This window comes from Panthera leo, chromosome B2 (assembly GCF_018350215.1).
Source record: "Panthera leo isolate Ple1 chromosome B2, P.leo_Ple1_pat1.1, whole genome shotgun sequence".
In the NCBI taxonomy this organism is placed as follows: Eukaryota; Metazoa; Chordata; class Mammalia; order Carnivora; family Felidae; genus Panthera; species Panthera leo.
Genome location: NC_056683.1, coordinates 95,495,625 through 95,518,428, shown reverse-complemented (window position 1 = coordinate 95,518,428; position 22,804 = coordinate 95,495,625). Strand labels below are relative to the sequence as shown.

At 43.3% G+C, this 22,804-nt stretch overlaps 1 protein-coding gene across 2 annotated transcripts in view; it reads right to left on the bottom strand.

Annotated features, from left to right (window-relative positions):
* Nucleotides 1–19,411, bottom strand: part of CRYBG1 (crystallin beta-gamma domain containing 1) — a 54,450-nt gene extending 35,039 nt beyond the window's left edge. For both annotated transcript variants that reach the window (XR_006202740.1, XM_042939467.1), the window contains exons 1-6: nucleotides 18,708–19,411; nucleotides 11,055–13,386; nucleotides 7,956–8,003; nucleotides 7,752–7,870; nucleotides 5,909–6,074; nucleotides 2,775–2,914 (exon numbers count right to left, since the gene is read on the bottom strand). Coding sequence is in view for 1 of the 2 variants with exons in the window: in XM_042939467.1 (XP_042795401.1) it covers nucleotides 2,775–2,914; nucleotides 5,909–6,074; nucleotides 7,752–7,870; nucleotides 7,956–8,003; nucleotides 11,055–13,386; nucleotides 18,708–19,396 (3,494 nt within the window). In the remaining variant the exon portion in view is untranslated. The remainder of the gene's footprint in view (nucleotides 1–2,774; nucleotides 2,915–5,908; nucleotides 6,075–7,751; nucleotides 7,871–7,955; nucleotides 8,004–11,054; nucleotides 13,387–18,707) is intronic.
* Nucleotides 19,412–22,804: the final 3,393 nt, after the last annotated feature.

The window sequence follows — 22,804 nt, the reverse complement described above, 5'->3', positions numbered from 1 at the left end:
GGCAAGCAAAACCCTTATTTTGTGTAGGTGTAGAAGAGTTTAACCCACAGTAAATAGGTTCTGGGATAAATCTCCTAACAGAATCTAAGGAAACACTTCTCTTACGTCAGTTCAGGGGACCAGTGCACCAACAGAAGCAAAATGAGCTCAGGTACTTATTATCAGTTGAATTCTCCCAACCCATCAAGACTCCCCTTGGAGATCTATAAAAGTACTAATGACCTGTTCCCAAAGCCAGCCAACCAAGTTCAACGACCCCAACTTTGAACTGACATCCAAAGTAGCTTTCTATTATCCTAACGGCAATAGAAATGAACAGCCAAAACAAAGAGGTCTGTCCCCACACAAGCCATCATAAACTGGATGCTACGGAGGTTTGGGACTCCCCCTCTGTGAGACAAGTTAAACTTACTGTGAAGTAAGAGACATTACTTAGATGTAGCTCATTATGCTTCAACAGAGCCCAAGCCTGAGTCATGAAACCGTCCAGACACAGAGATTAAAATATTATGGCAGACGCCTATTTCATTCTTTTCTAAGGAAAGTGGTTGCTCTCAATTTCACATTAATACTTTGAGAAAAAAGATCTACAGATCTCTTTGATGTAGGAAAAAAATTAAAGGCGGCGAAGATGAAGACCTTTTCTTTTGTTTAGCTTCCTCCTTTTCTTCCCAACCACTAAATATAAACAAGCCCAAGGCTCAGATGGCTTCTCTACTCCCTTTGAGATCTATCCAGTGCATGACTGAAGCACCTTCTCTGTGCTGAGGACTCTTGAATTTCTATCTCTAGCCTCCCTCTGGAACCCCAGTCCCCTGTATCCAGTCACCTTCCTGTCCTCTTACTTGGATGTACAGTTGGCACGACCAGCTTCACCTCTTTACAACTGAACTCCTGTTTTCTCCATCCCAATAAATGCTGGCGTCCCAAAGCCTAGATATTTCTCAGCCCCTCACACCCCACATACAATCTGTCTGTAAATGCTGACAGTTCTACCATGAAAATGTATCCAGAATCTGACCACTTCTCACCAGCACTAAGCCACCAAAACCTCTTGCCTATATAATTGCAACTGCCTCCTAATTGGTTTCTTTGTTTCCACTCGTCTCTATTTCTTTTTTTTTTCATTTGAGAGAGAGAGAGAGAGAGAGAGAGAGAGAGAGAGAAAGAGGGGAAGAAAGAGCACTAGCGTGCATGCATGAGAGGGGTAGGGGTAGGGGCAGAGACAGAGGGAGAGAAAGAATTTTAAGCAGTCTCTGCACTGAGCACAAAGCCTGACAGAACTCCATCTCATGATCCTGAGATCGTGACCTGAGCTGAAATCAAGAGTTGGGATGCTTAACTGACTGAGCCACCAGGTGCCCTCCACTCTTGCCTCTTTACAGTTTATTTTCTACATAGTGGCTAGAGTGAGCTTTCTAAAGAACAAGTTAGATCAAAATGATCACCATGTCACTTGGAGTAATCTAAAATCCCTCCCCAAACCAGACAGGACATGAGGCCTCTCTCCCATCCCAGTCCTCCTAGCTCACTCGTCTCTAGCCACCTTGACCCCCTAAGTAGTTCCCCAAACACACCCAGCAGGGTTTCACAATGGCTTCCTGCCTGGGACACGCCCCCAGAGCCTCCCCTTTCAGACATCCCAAGGGCTGACTCCGTCCCTTCCTTAAAATGTCACCAGAGACCTTAACTGACCATCCTTCTAAAACAGCATTACTGCTGTTTCTCGGATTCGTGTTTCTTGTAGTATTTCCTATCTGACCCGTTACACAGGTATTGTTTTTTGCATATGCCATTGACAAAAACTTTTGAGCCTTCTCTGAATATACGAATATTTATAAATTATACATGTTACCACTGAATACATTATGAATAGAAAACATACATAACAATAAAATCTTAAAAGGAGGAGATTTTAAATGAAATGGAGGGCACCTGGGTGGCTTGGCTGGTTGACCATCTGACTCTTGATTTCGGCTCAGGTCATGAGCTCACAGATCATGGGTTTGAGCCCCGTGTCCACTAATAGTGCAGAGCCTGCTTGGGATTCTCTCTCTCCTTCTCTCTCCACCCCTCCCCTGCTTGCTTTCTCTCTCTCAAAAATAAGGTAACATCAAAAAATGAATGCATGAAAGAAATATAGAGAAGCTTCAGTGTGTTTTCTTGCATCTCAGTGGATGTCCTTCCCATGCCCTGTGCTGTTTGCTCCACTTCAGAGACCACGACACTCGATACTCGGGACTGCCGCCTGCACTTTCTGTCCTAATTCCCCCCATCTGAGATATTCCCCACTTCCTTCAAAACACTCTTGCAGTTTCCTGCAATTTGTGAAACCAACCTCGTAAGGGCTCTGGACAGCATTGTGTGAAAATGTTCAAGGAAGTCAAGTACCATGTGTGTTGGCCTTGGAGGGCCTCCTGAAGTATCAGGAACACATGCTTTGAATTACCTCCTTTGAATTACCATGAAGGCAAAATCTGTTACACAGCTCGGAATGAATCAGGTTCCTCTGTGATAAGGAAATCCCAACATTAAAAACGCAGTTTTTTCCTCCCCTGCACTTCCTCCAAGAAATCGTTATTGTTTAGAAGAGAGCTGAACCATAGTGACATAGGTACAAAAGAAGCAGAATTTTATGTGCCATCTGGAAAAAAAAAACCCTTTTAGTCGATCGTCACTTAACAGGACAACAAATCAGAGAGTAACTTAAGTTCTTCCAGTAGTACACTCACAAAAAAGCTTCATTAAAATTGCATCTGAAATAAAATACTCACGTGCCCCAGTGTACTTTAATGGAACAAGTCTTCTGCATGATACCGAACCCCTGCATCTCTTCAGTGTCGTCAAAGTAGGAATTTAGGAGTCCTAACCCTTCTGGTTCAGTAAATAAGTCAATCTGACTAACTCTGTAATCCTGAAGGAAGAAAAAGAAGTACGCGTATATGATAATAATTACAGCATGTACTTAACTCTACAATAAGCTCGTTATTTTTTTTAAATAATTAAAATAAACTTTAAATATACACATACATTTCACAGAGCACCTGCCATTTATCCCTTCCCTGTTTTCACCCATGACTTAATAATATGTGGTCTTTTGGGGCAGCCATGTTGCTTTGGCCATATACCTCAGCAAAGATCCCCATAAATGTTCTGGAACATATTTATTCCTCTCATCCTCACTGAAAACACTGCTTGGCTTTCCTTGGTGACAGGAGTTTTAGTTGCTCTCCTCAGAAGTGACCATCCAACTCCAGAGGCTCTAGAGTCCATAGAGGGGCTGCATTTGGAGCCTTCCTCAACTGCCGTTTTGTGCCTATGAACAAACCCCTTATGGTAACTCTCCTTGACTATGATCAAAGCTCTACGATGGTGGTTTGGTCTAAGTTGTTAAAGCAAAGGTACACATTTATGACTGTGGTCACTGTTCCATGTCCTGCCCAGCAAACATACTTCAAAAGGCCTCTCCTGGCTGAGTGCCTAAGTGCTAATCAAACATTTATTGAACTCTAATCTTGCTGAGCTAGGTGAACTGAGATACAGAAGAAATGACACTTAGGTTGGCTCAGGGGAGGCTCTTTTAAACATAACCAAAAGGAACAAATTTAATGCACTAAAAAGGTGACCCTCTTAACTATGCAGTGACTTATGTTCATGTTTAAGCAACCACAATCCGTTGAAAAAAAAAATCGTAACGTATCAGGAGTCATAAGTGTCCCTACCCTTTAACATGACACCATTCAGAAAAATTCACCCTAATTAAATAAATCAGAAATTTATAAATGATTAAATGCACAAAAATGTTCATACAGCATTGTTTAAAATAGTAAAAAACTAAAAACAACCAATTCCCACAAAAAGAAGGTAAAATAAATGATGGTACATCATTTCATGGAAACCTCAAACCATATAATAAGTAACATGAAAAGCATTAAGTGCATTAAGTTGGCTCTTACCAGGCAAGATAGGAGGCGCCTCTTTACCAATATGCTTCACTGCCTTTATTTACCCTCCGGCTCTGGAGAGCACCTGAACCCTCACCCACCAGATTCTGACACCGTTGCACCTCACTAAGAGAGGTCACCAAAGGGAGTGTGATCTTCAGGAAAATTATATATAGAGAGAAAAAGGATTGCCAACCACAGTTTTAAGTGAAAAAAGGAAAACAGCACTGTACCTGTATCATGATTATAACTACAGAAAATGGAATATGGCCAAGATGGAGCAGGGAATTTAGAATAATTACGAGAAAATATCTCATGATGGTGGGGTTGGGGTGATAGGTTGAAACATTGCTTTATTACCAGTATTATTTGAGCAATAAATAAAAAGGGCAGGTTAATTATCCCATGACTATAACATTTGATTTTTAATTTTTAAGAATATTTATTTTTGAGACAGAATGTGAGCGGGGAGGGGCAGAGAGAAAGGGAGACGCAGAATCCGAAGCAGGTTCCAGGCTCTGAGCTATCAGCACAAAGTGGGGCTCGAACTCACAAACTGTGCGATCATGACCTGAGCAGAAGTCAGACGGCTCAACCGACTGAGACACCCAGGTGCCCCTGTCTATCACATTTTAAAATGGGGTTCCTCAATATTTTAAGGTTTATCACATTACATTCTTAAAACTATTAAAAGATAAATCACTTAGAATACCAATGATCATTGAAGTCACTCAGAAATGTTGATTTAAGAAACAAGTGATATTTCCCTCTGCCAAAAGCTGTTACTCATTCTTACTCATTCTCATTTTGTAACATTCCTTATCTCCCTACTGCACCCTAATGCCCATCTGTTACACACATGGGGTTTTAATTTTCCACTTGGAAGATACCATTAACTACATTTTTAAAGGTAAAGAATCATCAAATTCCAACCGCCACAAAGGCAGACAGATACAACTTCCTCATCAACAGATAAGGAACCAAGACATTTTACCCAGTCCCTAAAGTGACTTTAAGTACCTACTGTTCTTAAACCCACATGAAATCCCAGAGTTGAACTATCAACTGAATTATTTGGGGATTATTTATTTTTCCAAAATAAAATTCCTGTAAGCCACTCAAGGTAATCAGAACTCACACAGCAACTGGGGTACCTGGGTCGCTCACTCAGTTAAGCATCTGACTTCGGCTCAGGTCATGATCTCACGGTTTGAGGGTTCGAGCCCCACATCGGGCTCTGTGCTGACAGCTCAGAGCCTGGAGCCTGCTTCGGATTCTGTGTCTCCCTCTCTCTCTGCTCCTCCCCCACTCACGCTTTCTCTCTCTCAAAAATAAATAAGCATTAAAAAATAATAACAAAAAATAACTCACACAGCAACCAAAACACTAAGTAAAAGAAAAACTTATTCATATAGAATTCATCAAAATCAGGTTATTAAGTAAAATACATTTGGAGATGGGGATGGGGGACAGGAGTAAGAAATCAATCTTCCAAATTCATCATGGAAAAAAAAAAGACTAATCAATTAGAATGTTTCTTTTCTAATTCATTTCAAGTGTACAAATGTATGGAAAATATATCCATGGAGCACCAATCAACTGTTTTTCCCATTCACTTATGTCATAAAGCGAATTTTTCTCTCAAAGTAAGTATCATCCTTGGCATTCAATAAATATTTGCTGAATCAGGGGCGCCTGGGTTGCTGAGTCGGTTAAACATCTGTTAACCGGTTCAGGTGGGTTTAGCTGAGATCATGACCTCATGGTTCGTGAGTTTGAGCCCCGAGTAGGTCTCTGTCCTGACAGCTCAGAGCCTGGAGCCTGCTTTGGATTCTGTGTCTCCCTCTCTCTCTGCTCCTCCCCCACTCACGTCTATGTCTCAAAAATGAATAAACAAAATAAATAAATAGATAGATAGATAGATATTGGCTGAATCAGTGGATTCTGGTTTTCCCATAACCTACCTGGACTACATGTCTGAGTGAACCAATCACCACAGGCTTAGCAGACTCTGCCTCCTCGTTTCCTTCCAAAGTATCTTCTATACACCAGAGACCAGAGAGTTCCAATTCTCCTTCTTCTAAGGGAATGGAGTGCCCTTCAAAATTTGGTTTCTCATACAAAATCCAACTAAGAGTAAAACACAGCAAAACTATTAGCTACACTTGATGAGGTTTTGATAACTCAAATATTCTAGCTAATAGCCTCTCTCCCCATCCACCCTGCTCTTGTCTCCCTCTCCTCCCCTTCTCTTCTCTCTCTCACAATATACACCGCAGCCAGTTATTATATATATATTTTGTGGAAATTCTCCGGCAGTTAAGATGTATAAACTCTCCCTAAAACTAAACTTATTGGGCATAATTAAGCCTCTGATAATCGAAAAACCATATCAGGATCTAAAAGAACTTTTGACTGTCAATACGAACATTGTAGAGCCACTAATGTGCTACAGAATTGTCAGTTAGTGAACAGTTGTAAATGGTACTACATCAGATAAATGGACTTTTCTTATAATGCTTTTTTCTCCTTATACATGTAGAAGATATTGCTCAGAGGGATTTTTACTTATATTTTAGAGCCATATCAATGGGTATATTGATATAAAGTAATATATGTTAATGGAAAGCATTTTAAAATTCCCCTTCCAAACAACAAACATCCAAACACTAAGGAAAATCTCATTTAATATAGGACAGTGCTGCTCTTAGATGCTTATACTTTTAAAAGAGAAGCCAACAAAAGTTGGGGGAAAAAAAGCACTAGCATATTAAAAATAAAATTGTTAGAAAATTTGTCTTTAGCCGTATTTTTAGTCGTCAAATTTAAGAACAACAGCTAATTGTAGTTTTGTAATGAATGCGTTGAATATATAGAAAAATATTAAAATATTTAAAACCTAACAGGAAAGATGTTGCATATTTAATCAAAGAGAAAACAAACAAAAACCCTAACTAGTTTTTTAGACCACAATTGTCTAAAGCCCAACCACATTTCAAAAGTTTATAGATAGGTACCAAAGATAAGTATTTATGCCAGATAAGTGATTTATTAAAAATGCCTTTTCTTAATTCAACTTCCTGTGTATTTCCTAGAAGCCATCAAGCTGGTAAATAATTTTTTCACCAGTTCCTTTAATCAAAACCACCTGTTGCTGAAAAGTTGAAAAATAAATTTTAGTCATCCAAAATGTCTTTTCTTATAGGATATTTAATATTATACCCACATGACTACTGAAGTTCTTACCAATGTCTCTGAAAATTCATAAACCAGAAGTGTTAGTGTGGACTCTGATGTGCATTAGTCCCAGCAGTGTGAAATGAGGATATATGGGAAAAGAAAGCTGTACATAAATAAGGCATCACCTCTATAAATCAGAAACGTGGTTAAAAACCGTAATATCTTAGGGGCACCTGGGTGGCTCAGTCAGTTAAGCGTCCAATTTCAGCTTAGGTCATGATCTCACAGTTGGTGAGTTCAAGCCCCCACATTGGGCTCTGTGCTGACAGCTCAGAGCCTGGAGCCTGCTTCGGATTCTGCGTCTCCCTTTCTCTCTGCCCCTCCCCGGCTTGTGCTCTGTCTCTCTCTGTCTCTCAAAAATAAATAAATGTAAAAATAAAAAATAAATAAAAAATATTTAAAAACCGTAATTTCTTACATATGAATTTCTTTTACTACTAAGACTAGTATTTTCTGCCCTTTACATTGCTAAAGGCATAATTTTAAATGAGTACTGAAGACCAAAAAGGTAATTAAAAATGTAAAACACAAACCCTCTAAGTCAGGAACCCAAAGTGCCCTTCTTACCATCCTCTGACGACCTTGACGATTACCACCGGAGAGAGGCTCCAAGAGGTACAATCCTCAATGTCACCGAAAACTTCAATGCACTCCTCAGAGACATCTGGGTCCCTGTAGATCACTACCTATAAGAAAAGGAGAGTGGCAGCACAGGATTGGACGTTATCAGACTAAAATAAAATCTAGGCTAGAAACGGAACATCCTCTTACCTTTCCAGGCCGGGGATTGATTTTATTAGGAACACTTCCTCTAAGTGTCTGTAATCAGATGAACAAAAACACAAGAAATTAAACTTTGTGTAAAAGTCTTCAGAGTTTCTCCACCCATGATCCTTTAAGTAAGATCATATTTTTGCCTCACAATTTATCAGTTTTGAAGCAGTGCACCTTGATCTGTGCCAAAGCTGTACTGAAGTGCTCTTTGAGTCTACACTATTAAATTAAGAGATCTTTTTCTCCTCTAACTGAATGTGCCATTTCAATTTCTCATTTAAACAGGTAGAATATTTCTACCAATTTAGAAAATTCAGGGCCCAAGAGCCAGACCTTATATTAGTCCACAGAATAAGAATTCAGCTAAGAAATTATAATTCAGATGATCTCTGCACAATCTCAAGAGAAATTATAAAGTATTAATTATGTATCTAGAAGAAGCTGCATCAGTTTTAAGTGTTTATATACTTACTTATCCAAATCTATAAGTACTGTCTTTTCACAGTAACATCTTATCACATAACAAGTATTAGTCTACATAAAAGGGGGTTTATGGTATATACCACAAAGTATATTACACACAGTATACTGAATCCTCCCTTTTTGATGACAAAATACATATTTTATGACTCTAAAATTAATCATTTTCAAGACGAGCTGACAAGACCAGTAAAACCAGAAATGCATAATAAAAATAGTAATTACACATGAAAAAATATTATAAAACATGAACTACTTTCAATGCTGACCAGGATGCTTATTTTAAGGACTGCCTTTGATCTGATCACTCTTGCACCATGGCACAGGAAAGCATGCCAAAGACCACAAGAAGGCCTCAGTAGAGCATTATTAGAAATCCAAACGGCATATACTTATTTATATATACACATTAGAAGTAGATAAGCTGAAGACAAAGCCTGAAATTTAAAACAAAATTCAGGTAAGACAATAAAGACAGAATAGTTATAGAATAAACAAAGCCCAAGACCTACGGAAAAACAAAAAATAAAATTTTTTAATCATAAAAAGACCTAGAGAAAGTATAAAGCACTTTGTCTGCTTCTCCTTTTTTCTTGATTTGGCGTGATTTTTCAAGAGATTCCAGAGGGAAACTGTGTATTCTGTTGTCAGACTCACCAGACTGCTGTCAGATAAGAGAAGTGATCAAAGAATGATTAAAAAGAGAAAATAAGGCTGGAATGAATGGGAAGTAGACCAGTGGAAATTTTGCGCTTGAGAGAAACACTCAAAAATCTTATGATTTCTGAGCGCTATGTGCTGATTCAATTTTGTTTGTTTACAGCAGTGGTTCTCAAAGCGTGGTCCCGAGGCCCTTGAAGGATCCCCAAAAACCTTTCAGGAAGTCACTGAGGTCAAAAGTGTTCTCATATTATGAGAACACTTCTTATTAAGAAGGGGGGATTTTCCTTTTCAGTCTCTTTCTCTCACAAGAGCATGGTAGAATTTTCCAGATGGTCCAGGACATGTGATGGTATAACTTCTCTGATGCCTTAATAGAAGGTGCTTGTGTGTTCTCATGACTTAAACTCTTCTTAGTATTAATTTTTCTTTTTTTTTTTTTTTAATATTATCGTCAATTTGGCTAAAATACAGTATAAACAGTGTGCTCCTGGTTTGGGGGTAGATTCCTGTGATTCATCGTCCACACACAACATCCAGTGCTCATCCCAACAAGTGCCCTCTTCAATGCTCATCACCCATTTTCCCCTCTCCCCTATGCACCCCCCCCCCATCAACCCTCAGGTTGTTCTGTGTATTTAAGAGTCTGTATTTAAGGTTTGCCTCCCTCTCTGTTTGAAACTATTTCTTCCCCTTCCCTTCCCCCATGGTCTTCTGTTAAGTTTCTCAACTTCTATATATGAGTGAAAACATATCTGTCTCTCTCCGACTTATTTCACTCAGCATAATACCCTCCCAGTTCCACCACGTTGCTGCAAATGGCAGGATTTAATTTCTAATGTAATAAATTCCAATAAGCAGAACCCATATGGACAAAAGCTCTTTGGTGTCCTCAACAATTTTTAAATAGGAAAGTGTCCTGAGACCAAAAAGTTTGCAAATTTTTGAAAAGAGGGATCTGAACTTCCACAGGATACCCAACCGTACATTTTGAAAGAGCTTCCAAAATTATATTCTATGACAGGCTCGAGCCGAAGGCCATGCAGCAAACAGAAACGTGCCGTACTCCCTGTAAAATGAGGAAGGGGGCACAGGATCGGAATTGACTGGCTGTGCGAGGCGGCCGGAACAGAGGTCCGCTCCAGTTTTGGGGCTAGCACAGCCGCCCTCTGGAACTTACATTCTGCCTTCCTCATTCATGGTCTTCCCTCCACTGGAGCATTAAGTGAGGTAACAGAAAGACACATTCGCACCAAAAACTCAGTAAAGAAAACAACTTCTGGAAATCAGGTAAAGGAAGATGGAGAAATCATAATTGTTCCTCAAAATCCTGTTCTGCTGCCCTCTCTATCACATTGAGGGAAAGACTCAGTGCAGACCAAAAGCCTTTATGCTTCCACACCTTTGTAGGAAAAAATGTTTCCCTGATGAAACTTCCAAATAAAGAGAAATTAGTTCCTGGATTATACGGGATAATCATCTATTGCTACTTATGGGAAGAAAGAGTGAATCTTACACCGCAAGAGAAGGGATTAGGAAGATTTCTTGGTGGGGGCTTTTTTCAATAAATGAAACAGCTTTACAAATATTCAAAATTCTAAGTACAACACGGAGCATTTTTACACAGAACCAGGTAAGAGAGAACATCTGGTCTGTCTCTGAACTCTCAAGGTACCTTACCTACACCTTTCAGAATACAACATATAAATTCATTAGCTTTAAAACATTTGTAGCTCATTTTTCCTGCTACACTACTAAAACCTTGAAGACAGAATCTAAGTACCCTTCTTCCTCCCTAGCAGTCTCTTCTACACATAGTAGGTTTTCAATGTGATAAATGAACAGCAAACTCTCATTCACACGCATACCCATTTGAAAGAACACGAATGGCTTGTCATCTCTCTCTCCTCTCATTTCATAAACACCCCCAATAAATGGTAATATGTTGCTACTTACGGTTGGATCTGATAATGACATTGCAGAAAAAGACACGCTTGGGTCAAACCGGCCAGATTTGAAAAGACCCATCAAGTCTGTGTCGCTATTTCCATAGTTTGGCAAGTTTGACTTAAGAACACTTTCGACATGATTAGCTTTTTCCAGATCATCGCTGTTCTTCAGTTTAGAAAATTCAGAAAATTTCATTTCTGGCAAGTGTGGATTGCTTCGTGAGCCCAGATCTTCGTTGGCTTCCTCTTTTGGCAGGTATTTCTCCATGTAGCCTGGACTTTTCAAACCCAAAGGAGACGGATTTGTGGTGTTGAAGTTGAAGACCTTTACGCTGTTGGCTGGAAGGCTTGGCTGTTCTTTGTCTGAACCGCAGGGCGGGGCACCCTCGGCCCCGGGCTGCAACGGCAAAGACCGAGAAAGAGAACTGTTCTGAGAAGCACCGAAAGATGTGGTCATAGTACTGACTGATGTCACAGAGGGAGAAAAGATTTTGTCGTGTGGTAAAGAAGATAACATGCTTGAGAAGAGTGCACTTTTTTCTAGCCTAGATCTCTTAACGCCCCCATTTGTAATCTCTTTGTTCTCTTTGTCATTTGTTTCTGGAGCCAGCAGAGGTTCGTCTTTCCCATTAGTGTGAGTGTACAAGGACTTGAAAAGAATACTCTGCTCGGTGGATGTACGTTTGGACCTCAGTTTGGATTTTGTGTCAAGGTTCTGCATCAGCTGTAAGGCCGGTGACATTTCTGGCTGGTTTTCCCTTTTCTTCCCCAAACCAAAGGTAAACACGTTGGGATCTAACACCTTTTCCAAATTGTCCTCGTGAATAGGAGGCATGACAAAGTGAGGGGCAGGAGAGTTTGGCACCCTGGACTTCTTTTTCTTCTGAGGCACACAGACCGTGCTGTCCATCTTTTTGATAATTTCAGTGAATTTTTCCATATCGGAAGAAGAATCAAATACACTATCATCACTACTAGCAGAAATGTTCAAAAGACTGGCAGGGCTGTCCTGGCCATTCGCAACATTACGATGTGGACTTTGAGGAGCTTCTGAAGGATTTCGGTCACCGGAGGAGCTGACGGGGCTGGATTCAGTCTTCAGGGCTCTTCTGTCGCCCTGACTTTGAGCCTGGATAGGCAGAGTTTTCTCTGGTTCTGGCGGCATAACTTGTGGGCCAGATTTCGCTGCGTGTTCCTCTTTGCAGTGAGTGTGTTTGGGTGATGTGCTCTCGTTGCCCAGAACTTCCTCTTTCTGGGGAGCACAGCTTGCAACAGAAACCACTTCAAGTTCATCGTTGTGGCAACTTGGCAACTGTGCTTCTCTAACTGCAGAGATCTCTGAGAGGACCTGGGGGCCTACATCCTGGGTGTTCTCCACGGGGAGCATGAAGGATCGGACCTGGACAAGGACCTTGGACGGACCCTCGGTGCCCACGGCTCCCGGGCTGTGCTCTGTGGACAAAGGAGGGCTTGCTTCTCCTCCTTCTCCTGCAAGTTTGGAGGGGGGCACGTCCTCATCATTCTTTTGTGACAGAACACATCCATTATGGTTTTCTGACACTTTTAGATCAGTGCATGGAAAATTGCTCGTGGTAGCTTCAACACATGTGTCTTTGGGTGCAGGCTGTGAAAGAGAAAGCCCGTTAGATGACTCAGCTGGGGGCTGTGAGTCAGAAAACGTATCCTGGGGCTTTGGTCCGGCTGTTAGAGGGGACTCTTTGGTATCAAGAAGGGCGGGAATGTCTTCTGCTGGATCAGTCATATTTTTGAGTACAAGTCTTTTGCTGTCTGCAGGCTTTGAGTCATCCTCTCCTAAGAGCTTGTGGTCCTTAACAGGAATCAGAGCAGTAACCACTGCTTCGGAAGGGCAGCCAGCATCTGTTTGCACATCTGCTCTATCACCTTGGGTAAGCGGACAACCAAGAGCTTGACCCTCGGCGGGCTCGCCTTCTGATCCTCCTGCACCGGGGCTCCCGGCTGCTGGTACAATCTCCTCTTCAGTAACTTTGGATTCTGCAGAGGTTTCCTTCACCCGCATACCATTCTGGTGACTACTTGGCATTACTTTCTTTTCGGATTGCTCCATTTCCTTGGCTTTTTTGGCTAAGTTCAGCTTCGCCCTCCCGACAAATGTTTTATTAGAGGCAGGAGTGTTCCTTGTGCCTCGAATGTCAGCATGTCTTGGACTACTGTTTGCCCGTTTGTTTTCAAACAAGGAGATTTTGTTGGCAGTGTTTCCTTTATGAACTGGCTGGCTAAATGGATTATGCTCATTTCCCAAGCTGTCAGGATTCTTAGGGGTTTTAAGATTTAGTTCCACATGTTTGGGCTTGGCAGGGCTGCAAAAATAAAGCAGGAAGATAAAGTTATTGGCCTAGTTTTAAAAAGTGAACATACCAATTTATTCCAAAACCAACATCTTTCTGGTATAGAACATTTGTTTTTTCATGAGACTATTTTTTTTAATGCTTATTTAATTTTGAGACACAGAGAAATAGAGCACGAGTGGGGGAGGGGCAGAGAGACAGAGACGCAGAATCTGAAGCAGGCTCCAGGTTCTGAGCTGTCAGCACAGAGGCCGATGTGGGCCTCGAACTCACAAACCGTGAGATCATGACCTGAGCTGAAGTCGGACGCTTAACCGACTGAGCCACCCAGGCGCCCCTCATGAGACTTTTATTATTATTATTATTATTATTATTATTATTATTATTTTAACCTCATGAGACTATTTTTAAACAATCCTAAAGACTCTATCAACTACTTTTATTCTTTTTTGTTTTATTTTTTTTTTAACGTTTTTATTTATTTTTGAGACAGAGAGAGACAGAGCATGAACGGGGAGGGGCAGAGAGAGAGGGAGACACAGAATCGGAAGCAGGCTCCAGGCTCTGAGCCATCAGCCCAGAGCCCGATGCGGGGCTGGAACTCACGGACTGCGAGATCGTGACCTGAGCCGAAGTCAGACGCTTAACCGACTGAGCCACCCAGGCTCCCCTTTTTATTCTTTTTTAAAGTTTATTTTTGAGAGAGACAGAGACAGTGTGAGTTGGGGAGGGGCAGAGAGGGAGAGTGAGAATCCCAAGCAGGCTCTGCACTGTCAGCATAGAGCCCAACGTGGAGCTTGAACTCAAGAACCATGAGATCACGACCTGAACCGAAACCAAGAGTCAGAGGCTTAACTGTCTGAGCCACCCAGGTGCCTCACACTATCAACTATTTTTAACAGATGTTTTGCTTCTGTATGATTTAACTAAGAAAGTCTGGAGGTAGGTTAGCAAGTTTATCAAGTACCTAGTAATGTGAGCACAGTGCTCAACACTAGAGTCTGAAGACATCTTATGGCCTGAAGAACATTAGAATGAATTTAAATATTTAATATACTCCCTTATTTTAAATATGTAAATGATTTTTACATATCATTGTAAACATCAGTTGAATATTTTCATTTCATCATAACTTTTTAAACATTATTTCACAAAGCTAGATTATAAAAATATTTATTATTTACCTCTTTGGATATTTTATTCCCTCCATCTTCTTTCATGTAACTTTATTCTGATTATATAAGTGTGTTCACTACAGAACGTTTGGAAAATATAAAAATGAAAAATCACTCACAATCCTACCACTCAATCTCCCTGTTAACATTTTAGTATAATTCAGAATCTGTATGTATAGTAAAATATTTTTTAACAGAATTGGGATTATTCTGTTCATAGAGCTTCGGATCTCATCTTTCAGAAAAAGATTAATCTTATATTTCATATTTTTAACACTTTTTAAGTTACTAAAAATTTGAAAAGTTTTTTATAACTCTACATAAAAGTTTCATCATATAGATGTACCATACTTTACTTTCATTACTCAATTGTTGGTTTTGTCATCATTTTTTGGGCAAAGGGAGTTTCCCCTTGCTCTATAAACTATTACTTTTCTTGGTTGTAATTACCCTCTCGTGGAAATCAAAAATCTTTGAATGTACATACTGTCTTCTTTCTGAGAAACAACATGTTCTCTGCATGACATTAGCCAGCTCTGGTCCTAGCTCATAACACTAATTATCTGTGTGAGCTTGGTCAAGTTAACTCACTGGACTGGCTACCTTCTCTATCTGCAAAGCACAAACGAACTAGATAGTTTAGAACAGAGTTCCTCCCTGTACTCCACACACCCCAAGTTATGGCTGAAGGAATTCTTGGAGTTCTCTTCAACGGCTACAGTAGGGACCATAGAGACTGATGAAAGGGGTTGCTGGCCAGCCTCACTCCTTTCAACCAGAATCATTTCTACTTATCTGCTTCATACAGCACTTTTATATAAGCTTTCCTAGAAAAATGGACTCCAAAGCTAAAAACAAAAAAATGTCTAAACCACGGGTCTCGTGGTTTATAAAACGAAGAGATACTAACCACTAACAATCACTGACACAACTTGAGAAACACTGTGCTTGCCTAATGTACAATTTTATACATTCTCTTTTAAGACGAGGAAATTAAAGCCTAGAGAAGGTAGGTATTTTGCCAGAAGTCACACAGCTAGTGAGTGACAGGGTCATAATTTGAAACCAGGTGTTCTGGTTTCAGATGCGATGCTCCTGACCACTCAACTCTTCTGCTTCTTCAGACCTCAGGGACCAAATCTGGTCCTTCCCAGCTTTACATATTCAAGAAGTTAATGAATTATCACGAGATCTATAAAATTAAGCCATCATATTTTGGAGGCCACCTTGATAATGGGAATACAAAGTAGAGAAGCACTGAAATCTCATGGTGCCTCCACATGGATTCACTGGCCTTCAGGAAGGAGGAGCCTTTTGAAGGAACAGGCAGTAGGACTTTGGGAGAGATTCCTTATCCTTTGGGACAAAATGAGAAGACTGAGGGGCGCCTGTGTGGCTCAATCAGTTAAGCATCTGACTTTTGATTTTGGCTCAGGTCATGACCTCATGTCAGGCTCTGAGCCGCTGACAATGCGGAGCCTGCTTGGGATTCTCGGTCTCCCTCTCTCTCTGCCCTCCCCCGTCCCCTCTCAAAAATAAATAAATAAACATTACAAAAAAAAAAAAAGAGAGAAGACTTGAGAAGTTCTTCCCAAATACAGCATTAAGAATTTAGGCTTTATTTTTAGGAATTTTATTTAAATACTAAATTTGATATATTCTTTTAGGCATTGCTTTCCCCTATATCTATCTCCATAAGATAGCCAGGCTCCCTCATGGTGGGCCCAGATCTTAAATTGAAAAGGAAAATTAACTTATAAGCACTGCCTCGAAGATTAAATTCTAAAGCCAGTGGATTAGAAAAGCAGAGTTTACAGATGTCACCAGTTAGTGAGGGATGTTCACATACCAGGAAATACACATTTTAAAAATTCTCACAAATCAGCTCAAGAACAAACATCAAAGTAGATCTTGTGTTGTAAATGGAAAATGCTGCAGGTTAGACAACTAACTACCTTAAGGACAGGAAACACATCTACATATTAAAGATTTACACCAAGATCAAAATATATTTTACAACCAAACTTTCTGTGCTATTAAGTTCTGCTACCACGAGTCACTACAATTAACCTAGCTCAAACTGATTAAAAGGAAGGCTTCTGTAATTCATGTTGTAATGCCTTTATTATAACGTGAGAGGGGAAAATCTGGTGTCTAAAAGCTGTGGCTAGCAGAGGAAAATTCTCCATATTCTAAACATACCACTGTTAAGAATCACAACATTTCACACTTGGTAGAGACTTGAAGATGCAAATTTTCTAAAAGCATCAAGAAACATGCTGCTGCATAGTCATCTTTCAGGGAATATAAAATAATTTTAACACTTCAGATGCAAATTGTTTTTAAAAATAATCTGAGTAACATCTCTTCTTGAAATACAATCAGAGGAAAAAAACTGGAAAAAAATCCATCAAAGAGAAAAAAAAACTAGAAGGAATTAATTTCCCATTTCAATAGTTTGTCGATTCACCAAGTGCAACGCCCTGTGGAAAACACAAATAAGCCAAATGCCTGACAAAGGGAAAGTTTTAGGTAGAAAATAATCTGCATGGAGAAAAAGACATGTGGTTTAGTTCTTGTACAGTAAACATCACTTTTATAAGAGTTTCATTATAAGATCTGTGAGTTTCATTATAAGATCGCTTCCCAGGTTTGTTTACTCGCGAGCAGTGTAACATTTCTGGTTTTTCCACTGGTGTTTTCTGATTGGAAGACCAGTAAGGGTAAGAAACAGCTACACATACAGCAACTCTTCTCAGGCTCACCCTTAGGAGGTCTGAATGTCCGTCACACTGGCCTTCTACAAATAATTGGCATCATTCACTCTGGTTATTTCTCTAACACAGCCGTTACAGAATAAATAGCTGACTTTATCAAAGGTCTCCAGGGTGGCAGCTGGTGAGGTAGCTCAAATTACTCATTAAGCAGGTTGTCCCTCAAGTGTTTACCAAACAGACCTCCTACTCTAAAGCTTATGTATCCAACAGTTCAAATGGAATGAAACCCATTCGGTTTAAGCATCAAAATGCTGTGAAAACACAAGCTCTTTTAATAAATGTGTAAATGCAGGAAAAACTTGAGGAGTTTAGATGTTTATTTTTCACAGGTGCGAACTGGGAGGTGAGGAAGTGAGAGTATGGCAAGGGGAGAATCTTGAGTTCTAAAAAGAGCCCTCCCTACCCCATCCACCTATACAAACCACATTTAGCATCAAGGCGCAACAAGCCCATCTACAGAAAGCCAAGAGTGATTTCTTCGGGCTTTATACCTCCCCGGCCTTTACAGCCAGCACCCCACTTCGCAGTTCCAACAGCTATCACCTCATAGAGATATTTATCTGTGTCTTGCCCTGCCAGAGTGGGCCATAAACTTCTCAAGGGCAATATACTGAATCATAGTATCAGTTTTTCCCCATAGTCCCTGGCACCATACCATGCACAGAAGGTACTCAATAAATATTTGGGGGGGGGGGGCGGAAATCAATGAACTTAACAGCAGGTAGCCAAACTGTTGTTGAGCTTGATCCTTCCCATGTGTCATTTTAACAGTCTGCCAGTAAGAACCTGGTCCTTTCTCCATTTCAATAACTAAGAATTACTTGTCAACCTGGGGGCAAAAACACCTCTCTCAACTCCCGAATATTCTAAGAAGAGGACTTAGAAAAATTTTTTTTTTTTTCTTTCAAGCTGCACTAAATTCCAGAAAAAGTTATGTGAATTATCTTAAACTCACCCACGTCAAAGCTACTGGGTCATAGTGAACATAAGAGTGTTTGCTCCATGTTTTCAAATTCACTGCATAGGCGTCAAGAGTGCCCTATCCAAGAATGCTGGTGTACATTTTGAATAAAGATTTAGCTCCGGTCAGGCCAAGCAGTCTTCTTTCAGTTAATTATGTAAACATCCAGCCTCAAGAGATTTTTACATTCATTCAGCTTAAATCTACCAAAACAGTTAATGAACAACCCAGGAGGCTCCCAAAGTGCCATCTTAAACTTCGTTAATTAGCCCTTCACTTCTTTCCAACACAGAGGGGAAAGTTCAGTGCAGAGAGAGAGCTCTTCCACAAACGCAAAGACCCCGAGGCCCCCGGAAACGCCCCTCGGGCACGTGAGCTGAGACCCACAGCTCCACCAGGCCCCAACCCGCCGCTACTTACAGGGTCACTTTAGTGGTCACCGTCGACCTGCCCACACCGAAATGGTTCCTGGGCTTCAAGCTCTCGGCGTCAGAACCACCGGCCGACCTGCCCAGCTCTTTGCTTCGACTTGCTTCTCCCCGGCCGTCGAAGTGGTTGGGGAGCAGGCCCCTCTTGTGCTCGGGCTTGATCTCCGGCAGCAGCGAGCTGCTCTTGACCGTGAGCTCGCGGGGGATGACACGGGCCGCCTCCTCCCCGTTGTCCCCCGCGGCACCCTTGGCGGCCGGGTCGGGCGCCGGCGCCCTCTTGGGGAGGGACTCCTTGGCGGGAGCCCGAGGGCCGCCTGCAGGCGAGGTGGGCGCGGCCTCGGGGACCCGACTCTTGCCCCTCCTCTTGGTGGGAGACGAGGCCTGCGGCGGCTGCTTGCCGCGCTCCGACTCTCCGCGGAGCTGCCCTCTGGAACCGGGGCTGGGCTTGGACTCCGCGCTCGCAGCAGAGGCAACGCCCCCGTCGGGGGCCGCCCGCGGAGATTTCACTTTCTTTTCCGCCGAGCCGTTCTCGGTGGCCGCGTTTGGCGCCACCTCGTAGTCGAACACCGCGTCGTCCCTGCCCGCGCTGTCGGGCGGCGCCGTGTCGGCCCCGGGGGAGTCGGTGGATTTCTGCGACCTTCTCCGCCTGCCCGACCTGCGGCCGCCGGGCCTCTTCTCCATGTCGTCGGAATCGCCGAAATCTTCTGCCCCCGGAGTAATCGCCACCGGCTCGTCCACCTGTGCCACTTCTGTCTTGCTCAAGTAGATGTCCAAAGTTAACACTGTGGCGGGATGGGTGCGCTCGCCAGGCCGGCAATGTTGTCCTTGGGTCCCGGCTTTGCCGTCTGCCTGCGCTGAGCCAGCGCGGTTCCCCTCGCCCTCCGCCGGTGGGTCACCTGGAGGAGCGGCCGCGTCCTCGGGGGAGCGGCTGCGCGTGTCTTGGGGCCCCACAGGGACTGCCCCGGCACACACACGGGGGGCTGTGTCGGTGGCCTCCCTTAGTCCAGCCCCGGAACTCTCCCTGGTGGGCGACCCCGGCACACTCTTCGCACCCTGGGCTGTCTCCTGCTGGAAGCCAGTGCCCGGTGAAGCGTCCTCCGCCGGGCTGCGGGCCAGCGTCTCTGCGTTCTCTTGCCTGGAGGAATTCTCTGGTGAGGAATGCAGCTGCTTGGCAGCGGTGGTGGCACCTGGGAAAGACTCTCCCTCTGCCTCCAGAGGTTCTAATTGGAGTGAATCACATTCATGGCACTGCTGCCCAGCCGCCGCCGCTGCCTGGCTGCTCGTGCAAGGTGACAGCTTGGCGTCAGGGGGGTCCACCTGTACACAGGTCTCCGGGTGCTCCTCCGACCCCTGGGGCTTCTCCTGCGGGGAACCCTCCTCACACGTGTCAGTTTGCTTTGGTTGGTTGCCCAGAGGTTTACTCTTCTCATTCTCTCTTTCTGGGGGGTTGGAAGAGGCTACATCTTTGGGAGACACTGATTTGGCACTGGAGCTGGTGGGACTCTGTAACCCGTTTCTGCTGGTCCTTCTCCTTCCTGCCGTGAACAGATTGCCAAGTTTCCCCAAAACTGGCTTCCTTTTGTTTTCTTCTGGTGGTTGTGCTCTGGACTGGAAAATAAAAGGGATTGGGGGAGAGAAACTATAAAAAATCTGGGTTTTCCCCTCTTTAATAGTAAGTACATAGCAGAACTACAAGCCAAAATGGTAACAGACCAGTCTCTGATTGAAAATTAAAGAGTTATGTTTTTGTTACATTTATTCCAACAAAATAAACCCAGATTTTACTTTAATTTTTCTTAAGCCCCATGATGTGTTTGGCACTACTTAGAATAACATGTTCTTCAACTAGGTCTTGTGTTTTAAATAAAAATTGGGGGCGGGGGGCGGCCCTTGGGTGGCTCAGTCCCTTTAGTATCCGACTTCGGCTTAGGTCATGATCTCACAGTTCCTGGGTTCGAGCCCTGCGTCAGGCTCTGTGCTACAGCTCAGAGCCTGAGGCTGCTTCAGATTCTGTGTCTCCCCCTCTGCCCCTCCCCCGTTCACACTCTGTTTCTCAAAAATAAACGTTAAAAAAAATTTAGAGAAAAATTCGTAAGGTCCAAATAATCACCTACACAAAATAAACAATTGACTCTAGCTTTTGCTTTTTACCTCCTTCCTCAATAAAGCTGCAATTTCAAAACTGACATGCGTGACTACAGGGCATCAGTAAAGACACTAAAGTATCTTAAGGGGGTGTTTTTTTGTTTTTGAAACACCTCCTTTCTTTTTGTAGTAAGGAAGGAAAACCAGGAAAAAGCTCTAGCAGTCCTTTCTAGAACAGAAGGAAGCCGCCTGGGTTCGATAGAACTGCAAATAAAAGCTCTTAGGAAAACCAGGATTCTGGCACCTGGGCCCGCCCAGAGCCACACCTGAGGTTCCCGGAGGGGCGGGCCTGCACTCCTCCAATGGGAGAAACAGGCGGGCATTCAAACGCCTGCTGGTTTCCCCCTCTCCCCCCAAAGCCATCGGGCCGCTCTGGCCCTCACCCGAAAGGCCTTTCCCCCGCCGGAAGTTCCTAAGAGTGCAAATACGGGGTGTACCTGGGGAAGGAGGACGACCACTTTCGCATACCCTCCCGTCTGGGTCCGGGAGGCGCCGGCGGACAGGAGCACACCTGGCTCTGTCCGCGCGGACCTTGGCCGGGGGCCAGGCCCTCACTGCGGCCCAGGGCTTCAGACGCGAGTCCCGGAAGCCGAGCCACCCGTGGGAAGGGGTCTGGGCCACCCGCAAAAATCGCCGCGGGTTCCGGGAAGCGAAAACACGGGCGCCTCTTACATAGCCTGGAGCCAAAGGGCGCTCACCTGGCGCCTGCGCTGGAAGGGGAGGGCGCTCGGGACAAATCAATAAAAGGAAACCTGCCAGTAGGCGCCGCGGTGGGGTTTGCCCCACGCGGAGAGGGGGTCCGTGGGGCACCAGGCGGGCAGGAAGAGAAGGAGGCCTCCCTAGGAAAGGGAGGGAGCTCCCGACGCTAGCACCGGCCTTGGCTCGTAGGGGAGGGTGGTGTGCTCCGCGTAAGGATCCCACTGAAACCAAGACCACACGTGTGGCTACAAGAACTTAGGAATTACCCCTTCCTTTAAAAACCCAAGAGCTTAGCTTGAGCCCCACCCACCAAGGCGAACATTCAGGGCAGTTTTTACAATATTGACTGTTTACCGAGAGGTTCCGGAATACCTCTTCAGCTCCATTTCCTTTGCCAGTGAACTTTGGAAGTGGTAGGAAATAGGAAAGACATCAAGATAAACCATGGATATTAACATGGTCGACAAGTACGTATTGAGACAGCCGCGGCAGAGTAACATGTAATTCTGCAACAGCCTAGTTAGGTGCTGGTACCCCACGGTAGAAATGAGGTAAGCAAAGCTCGACAGCAAAGAGACAAAGAGCGGCGAGGGGGGTACTCCTTCAGCTTCACCACCCAGACCGGTTTCAGAGGATGCGGAGGTGCAGAGGGCACTCCCGAGGTAGAGTCAGCCCAGAGAAAGGGATTGAATGCAGGCCATACACCTCCTGAGGAAGTGCTCATGAGTCACGTTTACTGACCAGCCCTGAGCAGTTCTTTGGTTTGAGAAGCACCTGGCGGGAGCTTTGGAACGAGCTAGCTGCTGCAGGAGGAAATGGGTCCTTGTTGCAGCAACTGGGAGCTTGTGTGACTGAATTGATACGCTTCTAAAATCTAACCAGATTTTTATTAATAATTCAATCCTACAATGGTTATATAAATAATATAAGAAGGATTCACTGTGTAATTTAAGAAGAAAATAAACATCCTGGCTACCTAAGGAATATATTTGGATTCTTACTACAAGTCAAAAGAATTGCATGATATTTATTTTTATTTTTGAGAGAGAGAGCGAGCTGGTGTGAGTGGGGAGGGGCAGAGAGAGGGAGAGAGAATCCCAAGTAGGCTCCATGCTGTCAGCACAGAGCCCGGTGTGGGGCTCGAACTCTTCAATGGTGAGATCATGAGCCAAAATCAAGAGTCAGACTCTCAACCAATTGAGCCACCCAGGCGCCCCGCCCCTTTATTTATTTGTTTATTTATTT